This window comes from Littorina saxatilis, linkage group LG5 (assembly GCF_037325665.1).
Source record: "Littorina saxatilis isolate snail1 linkage group LG5, US_GU_Lsax_2.0, whole genome shotgun sequence".
NCBI classification, from domain to species: Eukaryota; Metazoa; Mollusca; class Gastropoda; order Littorinimorpha; family Littorinidae; genus Littorina; species Littorina saxatilis.
Window position 1 is genome coordinate 36,139,133 of NC_090249.1, and position 26,563 is coordinate 36,165,695.

Sequence of the window (26,563 nt, forward strand, 5' to 3'; positions counted from 1 at the left end):
ATCAAGTGTTGAAATTATGTCGTCAACATCTTTTCAGATCTTGCGTGCGACACCATCTTGCGTTCAACATAAAATGTCACTACCTTATCGAGTTTAATGGGTAAAACTAACTATTTGTTGTCTTAGTTTAATCTTCTTAATTAAAAGCGTAATAAAACCGAACTTCCAAGATGAATTTTAATTGAGATTAGCGAAAGAGCGGGCACGCAAGTCGACCTTAAAGTAAAAGAATGATAACACGAGCGTTTGTCGTGTTGTCTTGCGTGCAACACATTGTCCAAAAAGGAAAATGTATATTTTTCTCAGACGTTTTTTAAGTTGAAACCTTGAAACTTCACACACATTTGGGGTTTAATCGCCCCCATGCATGGTAAAAGTCTTGTTGACCCTTGTCAGATTTCAAGGTCACGGCTGGGTCACATGTGGTTCAGAAAACGGATGAAACATATTTTTTCAGAGATTTTTGAAGCTAGAACCTTCAAACTTCAAACAACGCTTTTGCTTAATGATTGTTCAACATGGAGAATTCAAGGTTGATCCTTGAGAAATGTGAAGGTCATAGCAGGGTCTCGCGTGGGTAAAAAAAAAAGGAAATTGTATTGAACTTCAATTTATATAAAACCAAAGTCTGGTTGATCTGTTTTAAGATTTAAGGTCAAATCTGTTATTTAAGGTCAAATCAAATAGAAATTTGTTGATGCTTAAATCTTTGAAATTTCCAACAGGTTTGAGGTTTGACAACTTCTGGACTTTGAAATCTGGTATGGTTGATCCTGGTAATATTAATTAGTCAAAACATCAAGATCAACAATTATAAAATAAGCACTTTCACCAATGTCAAGTGAGCAATAGCAGCAAACGTGAGTCTTATAAAGATTATCACTTTTTGTGTGACCTCAACTTGACCCCTCTGAATGCTCTCAATCATGGAAATTGACCACACTTTGATTATAACCAAACAACATCAAAACTTTGGAATGTATGAAGTTTCAAAGGTGTTGCTTAAAAGGCGTTCGTGAAAATGACAATTGTATGTGTCTGACTTCAATGCGACCCCGCTGCGACCTTGACGTTTGATTTTATCAACCAGACTTTCATCATGTGTGAATGACTTCAAACACTATAAAACTAGTTGAAGAAATTGACAATTTTTCAAAGTTTAAGCCAGATGGCACTGCTGTGACCTTGAAATTTGACAAACATTAACCAGGCGGTCACCTTTTTTTAGAAAATATCCTTAAAGGATCTTTAACCTTACTGTGACCTTGGAATTTGATGAGGTTTAATTTAACTTGCGTAGTGTGCCAAGTTTCAAGGCCCTAGCTTCAAAAACATATGAGAAAACCTCATTGAAAAATGTATATGTTTGACCTCAACGCGACCCTGCTGTGACCTTGACTTTTTCAACCAGACTTTAATCGTGTGTGAACATTATACACTAGAACTGTGTGTATTTTCAAAGCTCGTGCTATAAACGCGCTGAATAAATTGAAAATATTCCACATTTGGATCAGATGTGACCCCGCTGTGACCTTGAACTTTGACAAAGATTAACCAGCAGGTCACTTTTAATGAGGTTTTATAAAAATGCTGAAAGTATGTGAAGTATGTAAAGTCTAACTGATCTAGTATTAAAACATGTAAGACGTGACAACGACAATTTTCCAGTTTGCAAAGGAAATTTAACCTCGCTGTGACCTTGAAATTCAATGTTGTTTAATGTGATGTGCACCATACCTGGAGGTCATTATACTTTGGTTGTGTGCCAAGTTTCAAAGCCCTAGCTTTAAAAACGTGCGAGATAACCTCAATGCTATGACTCGGTGCCGTTGTGAATGATATAACGAACAAAATTATCGTTAATTGTAAAATCATTTGGGTAAATTTATCTTTTCTTTTCGTAATTGGGTTCCAGCATCTGTTGTCTTAACAAAAATCACAATATCAGTCGTGTTTGTCAACTTTTATTTTTTAGCCCCTTTGTCCGCTTTTCGTGCGCACCTTTTGGCACTTAGTCATATAGATATACATATATATATATATACGGCTTCTCTGTGTGTGGGTGTGTGTGTGTGTGTGTGTGTGTGTGTGTGTGTGTGTGTGTGTGTGTGCACGGTGTGTTTGTGTGTGTGTGTGTGTGTGTGGGCAACACCTGTGGATTGTAGAGTTCTGCTTTTTTTGTGATGTGGTCTGGCGGCTTTGGTGTGTCTGTATGTTCGGGCCTTCCTTTGAGAAGCCATAACAGTTATCATAGGGCTTAGAAATAAGCTCTAAAATTCTCAATCCCGTTTGAGTGGACTTCGCCTTCAAAGGTGATTGTGGTGTTTCGGCACTCGGTTACATTTGGCGTCGTCGACAGGGATGGGACTCGACATGATATGTTCAGGAATGGCATTATGGCCTCTGAATCATTTTCGTGCTGTTCCCATTCCACCAACCTGGGAGGGACCTAAGCTTGGCGGGTCCATGGTTCGGAACTTTGGGGACAAAGTTCATTCAAAGGGGGTCGAGTGTGACAGGGAGACTACCGTCGCCCTTCACAGCAGACTCTGCAGAGTTGTTCGCCTTAGAAGTTGTGAGCTATTTATAGCTAGCTCGCCAGGCAACACCTGTGGATTGTAGAGTTCTGTTTGTGATGGGGTCTGGCGGCTTTTGTCTCTTTCTATGTTCTTGCCTTCCTTTGAGTGGGCACAAACTGGTGGATGAAAATGTTCACACGTGCTCTAAGACGGCGAACCGCCACGCTGTCTGTCTCTGTCTCGCGATTCACCCGGCGAAGCCGGGTATTCCTTTAGTATAATATATATGACTAACCGGCATCGTTCGGGCATGCTAAAATTAGTTAGGCCCTATCTATCAAATAGCAGTAGCCTACATGTAGTCGAATACATCTGTCAGTTCATGACTCCTCTATCAGGGTTTCAGTCCGCCGTAGAGTGATATCGCCTCGAACGTTTCGTGTAAGGAAGAGTTTTAACTCGCAAGTTGATTGTGACAAGGGGTTACAATTTGTGGCACACACGAATTGATAGTCAAAGTCTTGCCTTTAGAAAAGTGGGTTGGTTGATAACAGAACAATCTCCATAAACAAAGTAGCTTACATACTACAGGCATAGTTCGCTATCTTGTTTTCAAGTTACCCTCCTCCTGTACGCTATCATATACACCAACACTAATGTACCCAGGCGTATATATTTGATTATTGCTTGGTTTCACTGAAACACAGGGTGGCCCGGGTAGCTCAGGTGGTAGAGTACTGGACTTGTGATCGAGAGGTCGCTGGTTCGAATCCGGACCGGGACGGACACGGGTCAACTTTATGTGCAGACCCAGAGACGGTATCCATCTCCCACCCCCGTGTCACCACAATGGCACGTTAAAGATCTTGGTCATTCTACCATAAGTGCAGATGGCTGATACCACCTAAACACGCAAACATCAAAAAGTCGTGAGGGCGTAAAACTCGAATCGTATAAACCAATTCATGTCCAATATAGGCAATTAAGACCTGACGGACAATAAGCCCCTTAAAATTCACTTCACTGAAACACATACCAAAAAGCATCACTGATCCTGCTTGCTATCTGCGAAGAATGGCAATTGTTGCTGAAATCATTTTTTAAGTGACACCTAGCTATGTCAATCTACGAAATTAAGTCTGCCCAACACACACATCGAGTTATGCGAACTGTCGTGACTGCAATACTGCATTTGAATGCAATGTAGACTAAGTGCTGTGGTATTCGTGGCATGGACTAGTCCGGCGGTTTCGTTACCGCATCGGTTCCGTCTTCAAGACTGAAAGGAAGAAAAACGCCACAACGTTGCAATGCCGTGTATTCAGATTGCACTAGATGTTTGTATAATTATGCAATTATATTTGTTAATAAAGCATAAAAAAATTACATAAAAAAATAAAAAGTCGGCCCACACACACAAACTGAATATCACTCTGGCCTGGGATGAGCCGCGGGGTCTGATTGGTTGAAATAACAAAAGTATCTGAATTTCAGTCAATCACATCTCCCCACGTCAACATGATCTAACCTCGGCCATCGAGGCCGTTATAGTTTGTGGTACACAACGAATTAAGTGATTGGGTGTTCTTAATACATGGGAAATCCTGGCGGCAGATCCAGCTGAGGTGGCGTTCATGACTGCTAACGCGGGAAGCAATTATGTGTCTTTGAGTGACTAACCAGCATCATTCGGGGTCAAAATGGATTTGCAAATTTCAATCCTTAATGTGTGTGTGTGTGTGTGTGTGTGTCGGTGAGTGTGTTTGTTAGGGGATGCCATATGAAAGGCACTTGATGGGCGGGGTCTCAGTGTGGGTTGGGTATGCTATCAGTCCTAATTAATACAACTGCATCATTAATTGTATGGACAATAAATGATCTTAGACAGTATAACTACCATGAGTAGTAGAGTAGAGCTTCCACCCCCCTCACCACGTGATCCCAGTGTCATGTGCCTGTTGGTGTGTGACGAAGATAAAGTCTACATATCTCTGTGGGGTTTGTGTGCGTGCGTGGTGCCTGTGTCAGTCACAGTGGTGTGTGTGTGTCACGTGTGCGTGTAAGAGAATGGTTGCGTGCGTGCGAGTAGCTTGTGGATTTATGCTCTCTCTCTGACACACACACACAAAGACTTGCACACCGTGCACGCACGCACACACACACACAAAGATGCCAAAACCAATGTCTTTTTCACATTTTAATAAAGACATGAATGAAATTGTCAACAGTAATTTCATAGTCTGCTGTGGGCAGTTAAAGATAAATTAAAAGAATCAAAATATCATTGACTTTTATTTTAAATCTCTGGTAAAAACAATCAAAATTAAAATGTAGTCATTCCATTCACAAAACAGTATTTTGTCCAACAAATAAAAACTTTAAAATAAATTTATCATAGACAATGTCTTGTTTGGTTGGAACATGTTTTTTTCTCATGGACGGAATGTGTGTGTTGTCAGCAATGAAGTAAAGAGGGTGAACAGGTCCCAAGCTCAGTGTTGTTGATGTCTATTCCAAAGCTCCAACAGCTGAAAATTAACAGAATTACATAATTAGCAATAAACACTAATACAGAGCTATGGAAAATTCAGTAAGTTTACAAGCAATGCGCTTTAAAGTGTGTGGGAGTGAGTGAATGCGCATGCGCGTGTGTGTGTGTGTGTGTGTGTGTGTGTGTGTGTGTGTGTGTGTGTATATGTATGTGCATGTGTGTGTGTGTGTGTGTGCACATGCTATGGTACAATGCTGCTGATTCCTAACCTGGGTTATATAGGGGTATGCTTTGTTTATTTCTGTTATGCTGATAACTGTAGGCAAATTGCCACTAAAGGGGAAGGGGTGGTTAATTCATAATATCGCTGTACAGTTATGAACGGGAAAGAACTCTTTTCTTACAAAGACCATTTATACTGAATGTAAGGCTTCTTTTTAAGCCTACTGTCTATATGATACTTACCGAGACAGTACTATTCTTGCACATTATCTATTATAGGCCGAAAAAATTGGACAAAACGCTGAGTGGGTACAATTATCTCCCATAACCATGCGCCACCGTGGATCCCAAGCACTGTCCGAGTGCTTCCCCCTTACAGGATGTAGGTGGCGCGTCCTCTTTCTTTATGAGCTGCAGACCCTCAAAAAGCCCATAACATATCAAGAGGGGAGGCGGGAGGGAAACTCTAATAGTACTGTCTCGGTAAGTATCATATAGACAGTAGGCTTAAAAAGAAGCCTTACAGTCAATATAACACTTACCTCGACAGTACTATTCTTGCACAGAATACCAGAGTGGTGTGAGGGTGATATGTAGAGTATTAAACTCCTTAATCAAAATCACTTAAATCCAAGGATTAAGATACCCAGGCAATTTTCGAACAGTACTACCGTAAAAGAAAATATACCCAAGAAACATACCTTAGACTGACGTGACCATGCTAGCAACCACTGCTGTGTGGTGAACTCAATGTCAAAGTCCAGGCCACTCAAAGCTTGAATACCACTGAGTCTACGGCAAGTGGCTAAAGCGATGAGGAACAATTAGTCTTAAAAATCAGCAACTTGATACTGATGCCTGCCAGGGGTTCAAACTCATTGCTACGCAGGAGTTTGAGGACCAGAAAGACATCCCCCTTGGGAAATGAAACCAGAGGTTTAGACACCGCTGCATTGCTAATACCCGAAAGGACATTAGCGATGAGGGAGGACCTGATCAAGTGTTCAGTTCTGCGACCAGTAGCGGCCGCAATCGTGGAAGCGATGGCAGATCTGTATCCAAGAAGAGTCTTAGAAGAAAGACTCTTCTTTTGATACACTTCCACCAGGAAGTTGGCCAAGTCCTGTGTTGAGGGATAAAGCGGCTTTATCCCCTTGGACAAGGCGAAGGTGGCCCAAGCTCTCCAGCGTAAGTCGTAGAGCTGATTAGTTGATCGCCTCTTAGCGTTCAAGGAAAACTCTACTGAACTCTTGTGCAATCCTAGTGCAAGCAGTTTGGAGCGCACAAGAGCCATGCGGTCAAGCACAGACTCTCTGGACGTGGATGAGGGAGGCATGATCGAGGCTGGAGCAGACCTCCCCCGTCCAGATCCAGAGGTAGAGGGTCTACGTGGGTGAGACCGCGAAGATCTGGAAACCACGGAGCTGTTGGCCAGTAAGGCGCGACCAAAATCAGTCTTGGTCGTTCCTGCAGATATTTTGCCAGCACCCTCGGAATCAGAGATGTCGGGGGATAGGCGTAAGCATCGAGGAGCCTCCACAAGAGAGTGAATGCATCCAAGTGGAACGCATTCATGTCTCGAAAGGGGCTGACGTACCTGGGAAGCCGAGCGCTGAATCGAGTTACGAACAGATCGATCAGAGGACGGTCCCACCTTGCCCACAGACGCTGTAGAACGTTGTGAGCGATGGTCCATTCTGTGGAGAGAACCTGATCGCCCCGACTGAGAATGTCGGCCAGGGCGTTCAGTTTCCCCGGAACGAACTGGACTGACATCCGGACCTGATTGGTCTGGCACCAGAGCAGAATCTCCTCCGCCAACAGGGAGAGGGACCGAGAATTGGTGCCCCCCTGGTGGCGAAGGTAAGCTAAGCATGTGGTGTTGTTGTCCCCGTTGAAAATCAGAGGGGCCAAGGACAGGCCGAATGGGAGGGCCCGAAACTCGAACACCGTGCCCTCCCAAACGAACCGGAGCAGATGTCGGTACCCCGGGGCCACCAGGATGTGGAAGTAAGCATCCTGGAGGTCCCAGACATGGCCCAATCGTTTGGCCGGATGGCCAACCGGACCGACGAAGGGGTTTCCATCTTGAACTTGCACCTGTGAAGGTACAAGTTCAAGGTGGAGAGGTCCAACACCGGCCTGAACCGGCCGTCCTTTTTGGGGACGGTGAACAGGCGGGAGCAGAACCCCAGAGAAGGCTGAGAAAGGGGGTAGACCGCCTTCTTCTCGACCAACGAGTTCACCTCGTCCTGAAGAGCCTGCCATCTGGCAGGCTCTCGAGGAGGGGGGAACGTCCAAGGTAGAGCGGACAATGGAGGTTGTGACGACAGCGGTAGAGAAAACCCCGACCACACCACCCTCAAGAAAAACTGGTTGGAGACCAGTCTGCCCCACATGCCGCGGGCCCGAAAAAAGGGAACCGCCGGACGAAAGAGGGGCAACTTGAGGGGGCGTCAACGTAGGGCCGGGACTCACTGAAAATTCTGCTGGCGGGCAGGCGCAGGCTTGCGACCACCCCCCCTGGTGGTGCTGCTTCCCCTTACCTGTCTGAGGACCCTTCGTCTTGCTTGGGAACGCAACAGGCGCCTAAGAGGAGGAAGAAGGAGGCAGTGAAACTGGCTTCTTCTTCTTCTTCTGAGGCTGGGAGCTGGAGGTGACTGTAGCACTTCTCTTACTCCCCGCCGCCGTCGCCGAAGCAGCGAGGCCAACCATCAGAGAATCAGTGCTCCTCTGGCGTGTGGACTCCACCACAGAACGAACAGTGTCCGGATGAAAGAGGGAAGAAGGCTGAGGAAACGTGTTCCTCAGACTCTTCCTCATATCCGGAGGCACTATAGAAGTAGGCAGAAAATGATCACGGAACAGGGCCAATAAAGTGGACCCGTGTTCCAATGGCCAATTCTGCCGCAGACGTCACGCACGATCGCACGGCATGCAAAGCCCGATCCACTCGAACCGTGTCAAGGACCCGAGTGGAATCGGACTCTGCCCGATTGGGAGGGTCCAACAGTGTGGACAGCGTGCTCATCCATGTCAAGGCCTGTGATTGGGCCTCGACTGTGGAAGAAACGGTGGCCTCAAGATTGTGGAACGAAGCAGAGCTCAGTTCCACCTTCTTGACCGAAGGCACCTCCCCAACGAACACATCACCGTCAGCCCCACCCTAAACACTCGAAGTCTGGAAAGGGAGAGTTCGAGAGTCAAAGGGAAAAGGGAGGGACGAAACAGATTGGACACGAGGAAACAGTGGAGGTGCGCCTCCCGAAGGAAAGCATGGCACTGAACCCGCGTCCTCCCGAGGAACATAGGTCGCGTTTGCACGTGAATCTGTACTCCTCAGGCGATGTGCTGCCGCTTCCACCGTGGCACTTAGACTAGGGTGGAACGCGAATTGCCGGCGGCCGGATCGTTCATAAAACGAGCCGCCGGCAGACGCGGCGTGAGCCTCCCGCGCCCGGGCCGAAGCGGACTCAAAGGACGAGAGGGCGTCTCAGGGAAGGACGTCCTGAAACTGTTCAAACGTCCTTCTAGCTGTGCGAGGACGAGCCTCCTGCCTCTCGTCCTCAGACCCCTGTGTGTCAACACTAGACGACAGACGCTTAAGAGAGGCATCCGTGACGTCAAGACGCCGCGTGATGTCTGTCATGTACTGTTGGAAAGTACGAAGCATAGCTTCGGAAGTTCCATCAGAAACCGGCAAGGGTAGAGGTTCAGTGTTAACCTCAGGGCGACCCTGATCCTCCTCCCTATCGTCCTCCGACTCACTCTCCTCTTCACTTCCCGACAACTCCTCAAAAGCAGGAGTGTAGGGAGCTTGAGGGGGAAGAGCCGAAAGCGATGAAGCAGGCTGTGAAGAAACGCCCACAGAAGCAAGAGGCCGCGAAGACCCCTGCCCCAAAGACGAAACGTCTCCAGCAGCCGAAGGGGGAGAAAAACAACAACCCTGCGACTGTTGGGTCAGCCCAGCCAACGAACCCCCGCCATTTATAGACTGAACAGGAACCCATCGGGTCTGATCAGAAAAGAAATGGTCCGGTCCGGTCGGGGGTGCCGATCCGGTCCGGTAGGGTGGTCCGGTCCGGTGCCGTACCATCCGGAGGTCCCGTTCAGCACCGAACCATCGTACCCACAGAAATGTTCGGGTGGTTAGGTCCGGACGTGGACATACCGTACCATCCGGACCCGTAGGTCCGGTGGTCCGGTATGGTCCGGTTCGGTGCCAGACCATCCAGACCAACAGAGGTGGTCGGGTGGTCCGGTACCGGACCATCCGAACCCGTAGATTCGGTCCGGTCCCGTACCATCCGGAGGTCCCGTTCGGTACCGAACCATCCGTACCCACAGAAGTGTTCGGGTGGCTCGGTCCGGACGTGGACATACCGTACCATCCGGACCCGTAGGTCCGGTACCATCCGGAGGTCCTGTTCGGCACCGAACCATCCGTACGCACAGAAGTGTTCGGGTGGTTCGGTCCGGGCGTGGACGTACGTACCGTACCATCCGGACCCGTAGGTCCGGTTCGGTGCCAGACCATCCGGACCCACAGAGGTGGTCGGGTGGTCCGGACCGGTCCGGTAGGGTGGTCCGGTGTTGGACATACCGTACCATCCGGACCCGTAGGTCCGGTTCGGTGCCAGACCATCCGGACCAACAGAGGTGGTCGGGTGGTCCGGACCGATCCGGTAGGGTGGTCCGGTGTTCCGGTCCTGTCCCATACCATCCGGAGGTCCCGTACGGCACCGAACCATCCGTACCCACTGAAGTGTTCGGTCCGGACGTGGACCTCCGTACCATCCGGACCCGTAGGTCCGGCGGACCCGTAGGTCCGGTGGTCCGGTATGGTCCGGTTCGGTGACAGACCATCCGGACCAACAGAGGTGGTCGGGTGGTCCGGTACCGGACCATCCGAACCCGTAGATTCGGTCCGGTCCCGTACCATCCGGAGGTCCCGTTCGGTACCGAACCATCCGTACCCACAGAAGTGTTCGGGTGGCTCGGTCCGGACGTGGACATACCGTACCATCCGGACCCGTAGGTCCGGCATGGTCCGGTTCGGTGCCAGACCACCCGGACCAACAGAGGTGGTCGAGTGGTCCGGTCCCGACCGGACCACTGGTCCGGTACCGTACCCTCCGGACCCGTAGGTCCGGTGTGTTCCGGTTCGGTGCCAGACCACCCAGACCAACAGAGGTGGTCGGGTGGTCCGGTCCCGACCGAAACACTGGTCCCGTACCGTACCATCCGGACCCGTAGGTCCGGGGGGTCCGGCAAGGGCCAGAGGTACTGTCCCGCACCGGACCCTAAGGTCCGGTACGGTCCCGTACCATGGGTCCCGTCCGGACCAAACCCGGAGGTCAAGTCCAGTCGGGACCCGTGGGTCCGGTTCGATCCCGACCCGTAAGCCTGGAACGTTCCGGACCCTTGGTCCGGACCATCCGTCACCCGAACACCAGACGCTAAGGAATGGCGTGGGGTCAAGACGGTCCGGTCGGAGGTGTCGGTCTGAGCAACAGAAACAATGTTCCCGTCGCCCTGACCATTCGACAGAAGTACCACGTTCTGTCGAACACCTCCACGTCCAGTAACTAGTCGGCCGGAGCGTTTCAAGAGGGACAGCCACCAGTCACACGGACGTCAGAGGGAACCGTAGTAGCAGTGGTCGTAGGCACGAAGCCTGAAACCCCTGCCCCCACAGGACCGCCCTGAACGGGGTCAATTCGCATCCCAACCCCAGCGGGGAGGGAATTCAGAGACCCCGTCATCTCCTCCGATCTCCCCCCCCCAGGAGGCCGAAACTACTGTCAAAACAGCAGCAGACGACCCAGCGAGGGAGTTCAGAGGAGGACCCGTGTCGAGGAGGGTACAGGAGAGGCACCGGAAAAAGAAAGATTTTAATGCCAACTGCACCCGGTGTTCCCAGGCGGTCACCCATCCAAGTACTAACCGGGCCCGACGTTGCTTAACTTCGGTGGTCGGACGAGAACCGGTGTTTTCAACGTGGTATGGCCGTTGGCTGTCAAAACCTGAGTCTCTCCAGTAGCCCCTAGATCGGATTCACCAACCCCCAAAGAGGGTTGGGAATCGACCTGCCCCCGGATTCGAGCCAGGGGGGAGAAGGAAACCTTCCCCCCAGGCTTGAAACCGGGAGGAGCTGAAGCCTGAGACTGAGGGCCGGACAACGGCGTCGAAGGGGGGGAAGCCTGTTCCACTGAAGGAGAAGGAGAAAGAAGCTTTTTCTTTCCCCTCGAACTTCCCCGAACCTTCGACGGCGCAGCCCCGCCCGAAGTCCCAGGCTCAAGCCCAGCCTGTTTGAGCAAGCTCGCATTGAGCTTGCTCAAACAGGCTTTCTCCGCCCTCCCTCGCCGCAAACGCAAAGCGTTTGGGGAGGGAGAGTCGGAGCGCCGAAAGATCCCCTTCTCCGTGCGTAAAACATGACGCTGGGCGCCCGGAGAAGGGTTGCCCCCGGCAGACTCTGGTTCCGTAGAACCAGAGCCCAAAACAGGACGAGACATCCTACCTCGCCCTGAACGTACCCTTAACTCATTCGAGGCGCAGCTAAATTTCCCCTGTGTTCCCTGCCAACGCGCGATTTAGAGCCATTTTGAAAAAAATATTAAAAATCAACAACACAAGATAACCTTACATACCTTATGTTTTTGCAAAGTTTGAAACTTACTCTTTTAGAAAATATATGAAACATTTGAAAGTACATACCTTTTGTTGTCTTCATATCCACGCAAAATATCCAATTTGAAGCAAAACAAAAAAACTTTCTACGTCATGGGTTCATCATACACAATGTCATGATCGACACTTGCATTGCCCGAATCATCACCCAAATGATCGTCCATTGGCACAAAATCGTCACCAGAATCTAAAATATCATCTCCACTATCATCATCACTGAGGTCAAGATCAGAACCGTACTGAATAACACGTTCTAGCACTCTTTTCAAGTTACTACGTCTCAGCAGAACGATCCGCCATCTTGGAAAAGTCAAAACACGTGGGTCGCACACCGTCAACAAAATTTTTATTAATCCCAACAATTTAAGGGAAGGAACTGTTTACAGTGAATGGTACCACTGTAGACAGATAGAAGTTCATTGCAGGGGTTGTTTCCCTTGGTCAGCAGGACCGTTTACACCGTTAAAAATTCGTGATATCCGTCGGAACTCAAGTGCCGGCACGCAGCCAACGCTAAACACAGATGTCGGAATTCCAGTTCCGACGCGCCTCGAATGAGTTAAAGACCGAGAATTAACAAAATTCAAAGAAAATTTAGGTCAATACTCAAGTGAATGCGGCGAAACGAGAAGCAGACGACCGGTCACCACGAAGTAGGACGGGAGGCACGCCGAGTCCGCCACACAAAAACGGAGGCACAAGTTGAAGGAAACACAACGTAGCCTCAAGCCAGAAGTGGAATAACACACAATAATCCAACAGGTGATAGTCCACACAGAAAAGGAGCCTCTTAGTCCAAAATAATCCGGGAGCGTAGCAGAAACACAGCCGGTCTGACACGCGCGAAAAAAGAAAGAGGACGCGCCACCTACATCCTGTAAGGGGGAAGCACTCGGACAGTGCTTGGGATCCACGGTGGCGCATGGTTATGGGAGATAATTGTACCCACTCAGCGTTTTGTCCAATTTTTTCGGCCTATAATAGATAATGTGCAAGAATAGTACTGTCGAGGTAAGTGTTATATTGACACACACACACACACACATGCACGCACACTCTCTCTCTCTCCCTCTCTCTCGCATTATCTGAAAAGTGCTATGTAAATAAAACGTTATCTCTCAATATATTGAAGTACATGTACAGACAAAAGTTGTCCTGAAACTCGCTGACCATTTATACTGACACACACACACTCACACTCTCTCTCTCTGATGACTTATTTATCTTTTTAATAATCATAAAATCTGTATATATATATATATTTATAATCTGATAGATGTGAATAACTAATAGTAATGATTCATATGCTACTATCTGCTGTAGGCGCAAATTAAATGTGAATATGCAGTCTACCAAAAAAATTCTTTTAAAAAATAGACAAATGTTCAGCGAGTGTGAGACATCTTATAGTAAACAGTTATACTGTAAAGAGAATGTCAGACATAAGCTAGTAGTTAGTTAGTAAAATTAAAACTGCTGGGGTAATGAACAGAAATTATATCTACATTGGCAAGCAAAAAAAATTCTTAGGACAAAAACAAATTAAGATAAGCATGCATTTTCATTATATAAATTAATTTGCTGAATGCAATAAAGAACCATAAACTAACTTGTATGTATATATAAGCTTGAATGCAGGACAGGTTAAGAGCAATGGTGTCAAGCCCATTTGCATAAATTTCAAATGATCAGATCTAAATAAATATGGCAACTGTTGTGCGGAGGATATATATTTTTCTCACACTAAACTCATAAACTAAAAGTTGGAAAAATAAATAAGTCCCAAAAAGGGGGGGGGGGGGGGGGTCCAGGTTCCTTGCAAGGTCTGGGGACAGCTAGTGCCCCAATTGGGGTCCAGTGAGCGAAGAGCTCGGAAAGTTAGAGCATTTTTGTGATTATTGACACAATGTGGAGCCACTACATGTAAAGCAATGCAAACAATCTGCACCTGCCTTCTTTTTCTTACTCAAAAACTCATCCAGAAACTATTTCCAAAATCAAGAATTCTGGATTTCTGGATGAAAAATGTCATCCCTGGACTTCCGCTATCCTTTCCTGCATGAGCTCAGCAGCACCCTGTCCTTTCATTTTGTCTCTTTTATATATTGGTTACCATCAGCCTAAATTCATGCATGTACATGTGTCTCTGTTTCATCACAGACCTAGAATCTCATAATGAACACCAGAGGCTCTTAGCACGTACGCACACCCTGGTTTCCTGACTATGCCATACAAAAAGCTGAAGCAAATTCAACACTGAAGAATAGCATTGAACCGTTTTATGCTTATACTGAAACTCTATGTTAGAATAGCGAATCAGAATCCACAGAAGGGCAGCTGAAGTTTGCTTCTACCTGACAAAACAAATAGAACTTGTAGAACTTCACTACACCAGTACAAGAATAAACCCAAACAATTACAGCATGGTACCAGTATATGACTTTCCAGGGAATCCAGCAATTGTCAGTTGAACATGTATCTTCTCGTTCCTTGATTTACAAAAATCAAATTACATCAAAATGACATTCAGAAAAAAAAGGATATGAGCAATATGACTAAAACTGGAAAGTGAGCATGCTACCATTTGTAAAACCAAACTCTTTAATTAAGTTAACACTTCAGATTCAATACTTCAAATGTTGATGTACAGATTTTGATTTGACTGTTAATAGCTGAAATGAATCATGCAGATTAGCATCTGAGATTTGTTAAAAGCTAGTTTCCCAAACATCCTTCTCTCTCCCCCACCTTGTCCCCCACCCCCCACCCTCTAATTCTAACCACTTGTGTGTGTGAAATAGATGCCTGAAATAGACACAATATCTTCAAACTCAGGCACGGGAATTGTCCATGAAATCGCGTATCTCCGCAAAAAGGAAATTACGTTTCAGTGAAAACATAAAATTGTCCGCGGCAAAAAAAAGGTAAATTAAATTACATGTATATTGTATACATACTATTGTCTCTCTATCCATTATTTGCTTACACGAAAACTATCAAAATATTGGTCTAAAATGCTAAAATTCGTTTTCCTTCATGGGGGCTCCCCTGTTCTCCCCAACGGGGCTCTGCCCCTGTATCCCTCGGCCTATTTTCAGAGTTTTTTTCTATTTTGGAATTCCCATGCCTGAAACTACATTGTATAAACAAATCAGACTTCTTAGGATATTGCACAAAGTAATGGTGAGTAACCCATACATAACCCCACAGTCAGCATGCATAAATATGTATACATAAAAAAAAAAAAGAATCTGAAACCAAAGGCATCATTTACCTGGCACTGGAAAATAACAAGTCAGAAATTGTATTAATGTGATGAAGTTACTCTTTGTTGAAGTGAAAACATACATTAAAACTGGATATTAATTGCAAGAACAGAAAGGTGACATTTTTAGAGCAGCAAAGCAATCATTCAGTGGTATTTGTTCAAAATCAAAGCAGAACAAAATTCTGAAAAAAGGAATTTGCTGAAGAGCAAAGTAAAGAACATGAGATAACTTGACTTTATACATTGTAAAAACAGCAAAGGACACAAAACACATGGAGATTTATCCAGAATAGGCTTTTGTTTCTTTCTTTTTAAATAACAATTTTGAATTTTTGAAATCGGGTTGAAGATAAGCAGCTCAACAATGAGGCGACCCCAGCTTTTAACTTGTGTGTAAATCATACATGGCAGACATCTGTAATGCCTGTCTTACAATGTGCCGAATATCCTTGCGAATATGAACATGTTGTATACGGCAAAAAAGAGGCGAATGGACAGGAAAAAATATTGAAAATTCGAAGCCTTATTTGCGAATGCATACAAATCCATATACGAATGTCTTGCGGATGTATTACGAACGTTGCGAGTGGCCTTGCGAGTGTTGCGAGTGCTTGCAAACATTTTACGAATAAAGCGATTATGCAATTCGCATTGTTCGTAATACTGCTCTTACACTGTGCCGAATTTCCCTTGCGAATAGAATTCACCAATAATTCGTAATGATCGGGACATGGTCGCAAGACATTCGTAAATGTTCTTAACCATTCGCCACCATTCGTCTCTTGTTGTGAGTATTAGCAACATGCTCCTAATATTCGCAAGGAATGCATATTCTTCAGTATTCGCAAGCCATTCGTAATCATCGTAAATGTATTCGTAGCGCTCGCAAGGCCAAGGCATTCGCAATGATCGGTACACATTCGCAAGCACTCACAACTATTTGTAAGACATTCGCAAGAAATGTGTATATGAACATGTTGTATTTGGCCAAAAAAAGAGACTAATGGACAGGAAAAATATTGACCATTCGAAGCCTTACGAATCCTTGCGAATGTCTTACGAATGGTTGCGAGTGCTTGCGAATGTCTACTGATCATTGCGAATGCATACGAATCTATATTTGCAAGGATATTCGGCACAGAGTAAGACAGGCATAACGAATGTTTGCGAATGCCTTGCGAGCCTGACGAATACATTGCGATGATTACGAATGTTTGCAAGGATATTCAGCACAGTGTGAGACAGGCATAACGAATGGTTGCGAATGCCTTGCGAAATCTTACAAGTACGTTGCAAAAAAGTTAAGAATATGACTTCTTTGCGAATATTAGGAACATGTTGCTATGTTCAAAACAAGAGACGAATGGTGGCGAATGGTTAAGAACATTTACGAATGTCTTGCGACCATGTCCCGATCATTGTGAATTATCGGAAAATTCTATTCGCAAGGGCAATTCGGCACAGTGTAAGAGTTTTCTCCGCACACCTAGATTTACTGAAGAATGATAAAGGACTAAAGGAATGTGCTCATGTCAAGTCAATAACACCGCATTAATCTCAGGACTCAAGAAACGATAACTGAGTCCAGAAAATAACATGTACAAACTACAATAAACTGCAGAATCGCTTATATTCCTGAAAGCTGTATCCAAAGAGCAGTACATGTATAACAAACGCCAAAACACGTCACTCATTAAAACCAAAATGGGATGCAAAACAACAAGGTGCCATTGACCGTTCATGTACAGTTTCTAAATTTTGTTTCCATGATGTATAGTCAAACGAACTCAAACAAATGAACACACTCAGAAATGCCCAAATGAATGGAATTAAAGCAACTGGTATTTAAAGAAAATTGATGGTTAACTCACCTTTGGGAATGTTGAGTTTGTTGGAGATGAGAACATCGGCTTGCACATGGTTCATGTTGATGTAGAGGGTCTCAGGGTTTGACTGCACACAAAAAAGATAAACATCAACCTTGGTTCTTGTGATTGTATGAATGATATACAATATAAACAAATATCAGATAACATGCACAAATCTTGGCACTTATGATGCAAGTCATGCCGATATGGCAGCTAGTCAAGTAAGTTTAACAACACAGCAATTAAGCCCCCCCCTAAACACATACACATTCTCAATCCCAAATCTCACAGATTTTCACTGGAAATTACTGAAAAAGCCATACCATGAAAAGATCGTAGAGTGTTTCCCCCATGGAGTCTCGAACATGGTCGTCAACCACTGAGAATGTACGACAGAAGTGCTGCAAAAAGACAAATACAGTAAAACAGCTAGATGTAAAAAGATTTGCTACCATCAAAAAAGAAATTCAGCTCTTTAGATCACTACTATTGCTTCAAGTATACTCCTTCTTTACAGATGGTATTCTAAAGATATATCTTAATGCTGAAGTGAGCAGCTGCCAAATTGCAAAGTTTACCAATACATACAAAACGTGTATGTGTTAGCTCAAATACTATACAGGAGAGCTTTTTTTGTTGTTGTATATAACTGCTCAGGAAAGTTTTCAATTTCTTTCCTTATCCCTGAGGAGAAAACGTTTGACGTCCTCTAAAGCAGCATCAAATCTGACATATTTTACACCAAGCATCATTTCTTTGTAAACAGTGAATGCACAGCATCAATGATCCAAGCATGCATCACAGAAGAAAATGAACGGCTTAAAGGGGGTCCTTAACTGAGCCGGAAGTGGACTTCGTCATTTCTTTTTACCGAAAAATCAATGCTAAAGCCTGGCCAGCTTCGTGAAGTATACTTCGCGCAGTCGACTTCACCCAGTTAAGGACAGGCTTTACGTGTCGCAAAGGAGTTTCTTATACTCTTCCAAATGTCCAACAACCACGAACAGATCAACTGACAGAATTTGGCCTGAGGTACAATTAAGACTACCCTGCACGTCCATACCTCAAGAGTAATGCTGGCTTGTCGCTGGCTGTCGGCAGAGTCTGTGTTACCCATGGCAAACAGCAAGTTGTGAATCACACGCATCTACAAATCAACAGGTAAAGAAAAGTTAGTACAAACCAACTTGACAATAGTTATACACTGGGACCCCCCTTTTAAGACCTCCCAACATTTGGGAACATCAGGTCTTTAAAAAGGAGGGAGTCTTTAAATGGAGGTAAATTTCAATCAATCAATCAATATGAGGCTTATATCACGCGTATTCCGTGGGTACAGTTCTAAGCGCAGGGATTTATTTTTTTATTTTATGCAATTTATATCGTGCACATATTCAAGGCGCAGGGATTTATTTATGCCGTGTGAGATGGAATTTTTGTACACAATACATCACGCATTCACATCAGATCGCAGCCATTTTGGCGCATATCCTACTTTTCCCGGCCTATTATTCCAAGTCACACGGGTATTTTGGTGGACATTTTTATCTATGTCTATACACTTTTGCCAGGAAAGACCCTTTTGTCAATCGTGGGATCTTTAACGTGCACACCCCAATGTAGTGTACATGAAGGGACCTCGGTTTTTCGTCTCATCCGAAAGACTAGCATTTGAACCCACCACCTAGGTTAGGAAAGAGGTGAGAAAATTGCTAACGCCCTGACCCAGGGTCAAACTCGCAACCTCTCGCTTCCGAGCGCAAGTGCGTTACCACTCGGCCACCCAGTCCAATTTACAGAAGTTATGAACAGAACATCTGATAAATCAAGGTCTTAAAAAGGGGGAAAGTTGTAAATTAATGGGTCTTAAAAGGGGGGTTCCACTGTAAAACAAATTCTTATATAGCACTATTCACAGAACAAGTACAGATCCAACAGGGCACTTTGAAAGCATTTGATAATATACAAAAAACATTACCATTAAACGTTTCACACATAAAATTACTTCATTCAATTACATATCAAGAGAATGCACAGCCAGCAATTCTGATTGAATAAATTACATGACTTTTATCTCATCAACTGTCATGGACTCTGGTGCCATAATGAAACGTGCCTGTGGTTACGCCAGTTGAAAGAAGGCTTTGACAAATGTCCTCACCATAATAAACCATGCAGTTTTTTTTCTTCTTCTTCTGCGTTCGTGGGCTGAAACTCCCACGTACACTACGTGTTTTTTGCACGAGTGGAATTTTACGTGTATGACCGTTTTTACCCCGCCATTTAGGCAGCCATACGCCGCTTTCGGAGGAAGCATGCTCGGTATTTTCGTGTTTCTATAACCCACCGAACTCTGACATGGATTACAGGATCTTTTTCGTGCGCACTTGGTCTTGTGCTTGCGTGTACACACGGGGGTGTTCGGACACCGAGGAGAGTCTGCACACAAAGTTGACTCTGAGAAATAAATCTCTCGCCGAACGTGGGGACGAACTCACGCTGACAGCGGCCAACTGGATAGCCTACAAATCCAGCGCGCTACCGACTGAGCTACATCCCCGCCCAACCATGCAGTGATAACCTCCATACATAGAGAAAAGAACATTACAAAGTACAAGACCTGGATAGGCTTCAAGTTCAACAAACGACAAACTCTTAGACATATATATGCATCCCAGTACAGTTTGGGAAGTAAAGCATTTGTACATTCAAGTAGAATTAAAAGTTGAACAACCTACGTGGATTAATTTTTCTGCTATCTCGTTTGATTCACCCGCCAAAATGCTGAAACAAATGAACACAAAATCAACAAATCTTTGAATGTACTTTTGTATTCTGATGCCCATTCCATTGGCTCTTGCATGGTCTGATAAAAATAAACAAACATGAAAACCCAAAGGGTCAAAAGAGCAAGTAATAACAAATATAAAAGTTAAAAAGAAGTAATCCCTGGTGGTTTATGGTATCAGTCATAAAAGGAACATACAATTCTCATACAAAAAGGGGAGCGGAATGGATCTCTGGATCAAACATCATACATATTTAACTCATTGGCACGTGGCAGGGTCATTAAAAGACACTAAAGTGACCCTGAGAGTAAAAAGCTCAGGAAGGGAGAAAAAGAACTCAATATTATAACTCATTTGTCTGAGCCGAAACAATTCTGTCACGTCAGCAAGCACATTTTCTCTTCATAGTCATACCCAATCGTCTTGGCAACCGCAGCTTGTTGAACAAACACTGGGAGTGGCGCATTCATCTTCGCAGCGGCCAGATCTGAAGATAAAATTAAACAGAATATTCCAGCGAATTTCAAATGTAGGCAAATGCACAAAACCCTTGAAATAATTTTGGAGGCAAATTAAGCCAGTCATACAGGAGGGAGTTTGGGCTAGATAAATAGCCCTATGAAAACTGCTATGCGAAAGCAAAGGTTCACAATTAAGAGTATACTAGGTGACAACTGCAGCCAGACCCTATCACAAACAGCTCTCCACATCTCACAGGGGTAACGCACTTGCGCTCGGAAGCGAGAGGTTGCGAGTTCGACCCTGGGTCAGGGCGTTAGCAATTTTCTCACCTCTTTCCTAACCTAGGTGGTGGGTTCAAGTGCTAGTCTTTCGGATGAGACGAAAAACCGAGGTCCCTTCGTGTACACTACATTGGGGTGTGCACGTTAAAGATCCCACGATTGACAAAAGGGTCTTTCCTGGCAAAAGTGTATAGGCATAGATAAAAATGTCCACCAAAATACCCGTGTGACTTGGAATAATAGGCCGGGAAAAGTAGGATATGCGCCAAAATGGCTGCGATCTGCTGGCCGATGTGAATGCGTGATGTATTGTGTAAAAAAAATTCCATCTCACACGGCATAAATAAATCCCTGCGCCTTGAATATGTGCGCGATATAAATTGCATAAAAAATTTTTTTAAAAAATAAAAATCCCTGCGCTTAGAACTGTACCCACGGAATACGCGCGATATAAGCCTCATATTGATTGATTGATTGATATACCGACATACCAGAAACATTCATTTTCATTTTGATTTATGCCTTTGACCCCGTCCGTGGCATAGGCCGCCAACAAGAGCTCGCCAGGCACTCCGATCCTGGGCCAATCTCTCCAGTTGTCTCCAGGTGTAGCCGATGTGTTTCACCTCTGCCTCCAAGTCACGACGCCAGGTGTTCGACATGATGGTCGTCGGCTCGGTGGTTTCCAGAGGCATCTGGCTTTCGCCACCATGCTTCATAAGCTCTCCAGCTGGAGATCCATCTTCTCCCAGGGCCGAACTGTTCCTTGTATTTCTTGTTGACGTTTCTGTAACGGGTATTTTTTTCCATGGATGGGTTGTTAGCCCTTCGCACAACCCCCAACCTGGAGGGCCAGGGTGTATACTTAGTCTGGCCCCATTCACCTCAGACCTGTCCGGCGTGGTTACACCTGCCAGGAGCACTATGAAGGCTCCGGCCGGCATAGCTCTTTGGATCATCAGGGCACGCAAGCTGCTACGCCACGGCAAGGCATATACACCAGTAGCAGACCAGAAACATAGAGCTATAATAAATAGTTCCCGCTCAAGGCAGGGAGACAACTACGTCAATGCAAAGCAGCTGCCGTGAAACGAGGACTACTGCGTCACCTTGTCACCCTCGCCCCGATTTGCATTTCAACTTTGCCCCCAAAAGTTCCAAGCCGGGACCTGCCAACTGAGGCATTTCCAGTCCCCCACACATTCGTTGGGATGAAAACAGCATGAAAATGTACCATTGGCCATACATAGCAACATTATTGGTCATACCATGTATCCACTGAGTAAGCATTTCTCTCAGGAAAAATTGTACAGTGGTACCTCCCTTTCGAGACTCCCACACATCTGCCAAAATCAGGTCTTTCAACAGGGAGGGAGTATTAAAATGTTTTGTTTCTGGCAGTGATGAAAAATGTGAGAAATCAGTGTCTTACAAAGGTAATTTAAGGGTGGGGTACACTGTTTTAGGAGATACGAAGTAACTATAACTCCGCTACACAAAACATTCACCTTCCATCAGATCTTGTCTTGGTTTGATGTCGTCGACAGCTGGTCTTAGCAAACCCACCAGACCAGACAGCAGATGATCAGCAACCTCATAGTCCATCAGTTCTTTGATCAGTTCAATGGCTGCACACATTTTAAGCGCAAGTTAAATGTACAGCTGTCACAGAAAAGTTTCTCTCACACCACCCTCACTGCAGACATCTAAGAATTGCAGCATGTTCTGGTCAGTTGCTAAAACATGAATATATGCTTAAAAGTCATGCTCACACACTCACTCACTCACACACACACACACACACAGCCTTACATACAGAAACACACACACATTCTCATGCATGCACGAAGGCAGTAGCACATACAGAGGCACAAATTCACACAGATACCATGCACACCATCATGCACACATATACACAGTAACACACACATACATGCAATCATGCACAAAGGCACATGCATCCACAGAAACACTGCAGCACAAATGCACATTACAATATCTTAATGTTCCATACCTTCAAACTGCACCTCCAGATGTAGTGTGCGCAGGAGATTCAACAGGGGTTCCACAATGTTTGGATTGGCTTGTTCAACAATGGGCTGCCATGGAAAAGTTTGTTGTTCAGTTAATCTCCTCTTTAGGACACTCCTCCCTCCCCTCTTTTTTTAAATTTTTTTTACATATTTGTTTTATACATTAGTTGAATAAATGTCTTTGATGGCGTCACATCCGTTTCAAACAAATGTCAATTCTGCACTGTGGTGACCTCATTTTTCATTGAAATTTTGGTGAAGCAATCTTTGGCTCAGACCAGACTCTGGGATTGCATTGGAGGCTTAAATTTTAGTTAAAAAGTCCATTGATATTTTTAATATCCTAATTAAAATTGAACTGTCAATAATGAATTAAAAAATGATCGCACTGTATTCTTTATTATTCTTTACTGACTCCAACAATGTATAGATATGTCATGTTCACTCTAAACATATGCTCAACATAAAAGAAAGTTGGTTTATGCAAATCAGTTGATATGTTGTCATGTCAGTCTCGCCTAGCCTTACTAGCCTTGATGGCTGATCCCGGTTTTTCAGTGTTGACTTTTTGGTCATTTTGTTTTAGGCCCACAGATTGAATAAATGTTTTGATATCGCTTTATGCAATTTGTTTTAAAGATTCCCCTATCCCCACTCCCTTTTCAAACATAGCCTTTTACGATTTTTTTTTGCAGTATCTCAAGGGCTTAGAGGATGTTGCATCCACAGCAGCTTGGTTTTAACTGCCAACATTAATTTTATTCAGAAGAAAAATTCCCCTTTTCAAATTCAGCTGCCTCAAGTGTGGTAGCTTTTTAAGCTAAAAGGTTGCCTGCAATGTAAATAAAACCCTGGACGGTTTGTGATCAAGTTATAATGGAAATCCAAAAACAAATAGACTGCCAAATATATCTCTGTCAATGTAACGTTTTATTTTGTCAATAATTAAACGTTCCAACAACATACTGTTCTTGTTTTTTTTATTCAAGTTATAATAGTTAACCTCACACGGAAAATATTTCTCAGTGTACCTGTACAACACGCAGGGCATGTGCTGCCATCTGCTGTGCCTTGGGGGAGTTGCAGGGCAGAAGAGCGATCAGACCTTTGTAGACTTGCATCTGGAAGCGAGGGTTACCCTGTGCCAGCATCAACAGCAGGTTGCGGCAAGAGTCCTGTGCCTCGTCTGTCTTCACTTTTGCCAGGCATTCTGCCACTGCACGGATTCCTGGGTGAAACACGAAGAAGACATAATTTTTAACTCTTTTTTGATCAGTTTGCAAAGTTTTTAATTTGGGCTGTGGGGGTGGAAAATCTGTCAATTCTACCCTAAACTCAGCAGTATGCTTGTTCAGAAAATAAAACCTACATTCAACAGCTGAATGAAAGGATTTTTTCCCACTAGTCTGTCAATATGATGTGTTTATCTTCCAACATGCTCTAATCAATAAAAATACCTTTTAAAAAAAAACTGTGACTACTGCAGTTGCTGTATTTTGTGTACACTTTGTAGTTTCCTGATGCCAACGAGCAAAACTTTAACTTAACCCCCCCCCCCCCCTTTAAGAGCCCCCAATCTAAGATTTCCCCCCTTTAAACACCTTGCTTTTTCAGATATCCTGTTCATAACCGCTGCAAATACACCTCCAGTTTTAGACTCACTCCTTTTTAAGACCTGCACAATCTTCTCAGATTTTTTGTTTAGGTCTTAAACTGGGGGGTTCCACTGTATCTTGTTCATTAACTAAAGAACCAAAAAATGCTATACAGTATTTACACAAAATATTGTGATGAGTGGAAACCCTGGGTCATATATCACACACATATCACATATCACACACACACACATCACACACTTACCGTAGCTCTCACAGATGAGCTCTTTGTACTTGCGTCCAGCATTGGCAATGTGGTGCAAGCATACCAAAGCAGCTGTCTTGTCTACTTCCTTGCCTTGCTTCACTCCCAGGATCTCCAACAGTGTTAGCACACCACCAACTTCCAGAAACTCTGCCATGAACTTGTGTCTGAAAAAGTTAAGGCAAGAGTATCATTTACTCGATCATGCAGATGAGCGTTTTACATACAGCTAATGATCACACAAAAAGCAATAAAATGTTATTACACAATATTAGCAAAAAAACCAGACAATCCTTTAAGCAAACATGTAACTACTCTTCCTATTAAAAAGAACTGAATTGAAAGTAAACAGACAATTAGTATACGGCTATATGCTGAGACACTAGAAATGTAAACACACTCACTCATGATCTAGACACATTACACTTGCACAACTATGCACACTTTCATTTTTACAATGAAAGGCTTCTTTGTAGTTTCCTGATGCCAACGAGCAAAAGATGTGTATTTAAGTATTTTTAACTTAAATTAACTCATGAATATGTTAAAAGTCTCCATACAAATTGGATTTTAAGATGATAATCCTCAAAAGACATTCAGTAACGTTAAAAGTCTTCATACAACTTGAATTTTAAGGCATCAAAAGTGTTTGAACACATGTTCTTACCCGCTGGAAGCAGAGAGGAAGATAGAGATGGTTTTCAGCTGTTCTGTCAAACAGGTGCCATTCATGTATCTACGAAAGGTCAAGGTCCACAACTGCTAGACTTCAGCATCAATTGCTCCATACAAATGTGCACTTGAATAAGAACATCCTTCCTGCACTAGCTAGCTTGCATGGACACATATTAAAAATATATATAATTAACAGTCTGGCTTCTTTTTGTGTTTGCTTTGTGCGCTGAGTGACGGATTAGATTTATATATATGTATACTATAACAGCATGTCACCAAGGTCAATCATACTAAAAAATTCTATTCTACGCGAGAAGCTGCCGGAGTGTTGAGTTTTGGTGTGTGTAGAAATAAAGGGATACTCTTGTCTCGTCTGTGTAAGAGGTTTATTTGACGGATCAACACTAGAAATAGAAGAAATTAAGGTACCTCAAAAATATGCGCTGATATTCAAAGGGAGAAGGAGATCGACGAGAAGGAGGCAGAGGGGAATGCATGAATTCAAAACACATGGACAATGGTGACAAAGGGATTTCCTTACTATTTTGAAGAAGACATTTGAAAGAAAACAAATGTCTTGAAAGGATACGTGAGACGCAGCCATGCTGTCAGTCTCGCCAGGAACAAGCTTCCCGCCTGAGCGAATTCTTGTTCCAGTTCTGGCCCCGTCTTGTTCTGATTCTGAACAATGAAATCATCCAAAATCTGTTTGCGAACGGGTTTTGATCCTTTATCCCACTCCTGCAAAATGTTCATCACCCGCGAAATTGATGTCTGTTGTTTTGCAGACCCCATCTTGAATATTTCGAAACAATCACAAGATCAAATACTGATTACGAATACACCACACGTAATACTAATCGTCAGGTTCGTCTTAGTTCATCTCTTTTTCCTGGAAAATCTAAAACTAAAATGCGCTTTTCACTCTCTTTTTTTCGTGGCTGTTGTTATGTTGCTACACCACCATTTTGTGTGAAAATGCATCGCCTCCTGTCATTGGATCGTGAACCACAAAATAATAAGCCAATCAAAAGTATTGGCACAATTAGTCTCGTTTCGCTTTCAAAATCACTCGCTGCCACAGGAGCTAGTATCACTCAGTATCCTACTCTCTTATTCTTACTGAAGTATTTCTAACATGGTAAATACAGTGCAGGTAACGAAGTAGGAAACTTCGATCGACCGGCGCTTTGATACACGCTCGATCCCGACCGGTTGGTTCTCGCCGGGGGCGGGGAGTCTGTTGCCGGAAACTGTCAGATCACCAGCAGGACCCAGAGAGTTTTATAAAAGGTATACGGCCCAACCGAAGCAAAAAAAACTCGCGTGAAAAAGAGAAGTCTGGACTTGTTGGCCCTAGGTGATAATTAAGAGCATGCTCCCGAGTTTGGCCCTTCTCCTGGTA

The 26,563-nt window shown here is 44.5% G+C and overlaps 1 protein-coding gene and 1 non-coding gene across 4 annotated transcripts; both read right to left on the reverse strand.

The window, feature by feature from the left end:
* Positions 1–4,701: 4,701 nt before the first annotated feature.
* LOC138966999 (armadillo-like helical domain containing protein 1) lies at positions 4,702–26,144 on the reverse strand. Of its 3 annotated transcripts, none has more exons than XM_070339416.1 (13): positions 25,748–26,144; positions 25,151–25,219; positions 24,484–24,650; positions 23,655–23,851; positions 22,605–22,689; positions 22,099–22,218; positions 20,262–20,334; positions 19,797–19,842; positions 18,122–18,205; positions 17,382–17,459; positions 17,062–17,143; positions 14,353–14,411; positions 4,702–5,047 (listed from the first exon to the last, which is right to left on the reverse strand). In XM_070339416.1, the coding sequence occupies exons 1-12, from the start codon at positions 25,951–25,953 to the stop codon at positions 14,386–14,388; spliced, it is 1,233 nt and encodes a 410-aa protein (XP_070195517.1). In that variant the 5' UTR covers positions 25,954–26,144; the 3' UTR covers positions 4,702–5,047; positions 14,353–14,385. The 3 variants fall into 3 exon arrangements, with proteins under 3 accessions (XP_070195517.1, XP_070195519.1, XP_070195520.1); XM_070339418.1 differs by having other exon boundaries at positions 14,343–14,411; XM_070339419.1 differs by lacking the exon at positions 14,353–14,411.
* Positions 11,131–11,249, reverse strand: LOC138967863 (5S ribosomal RNA). Its single transcript, XR_011456040.1, has one exon. It is a non-coding gene; the product is annotated as a 5S ribosomal RNA (ribosomal RNA).
* Positions 26,145–26,563: the final 419 nt, after the last annotated feature.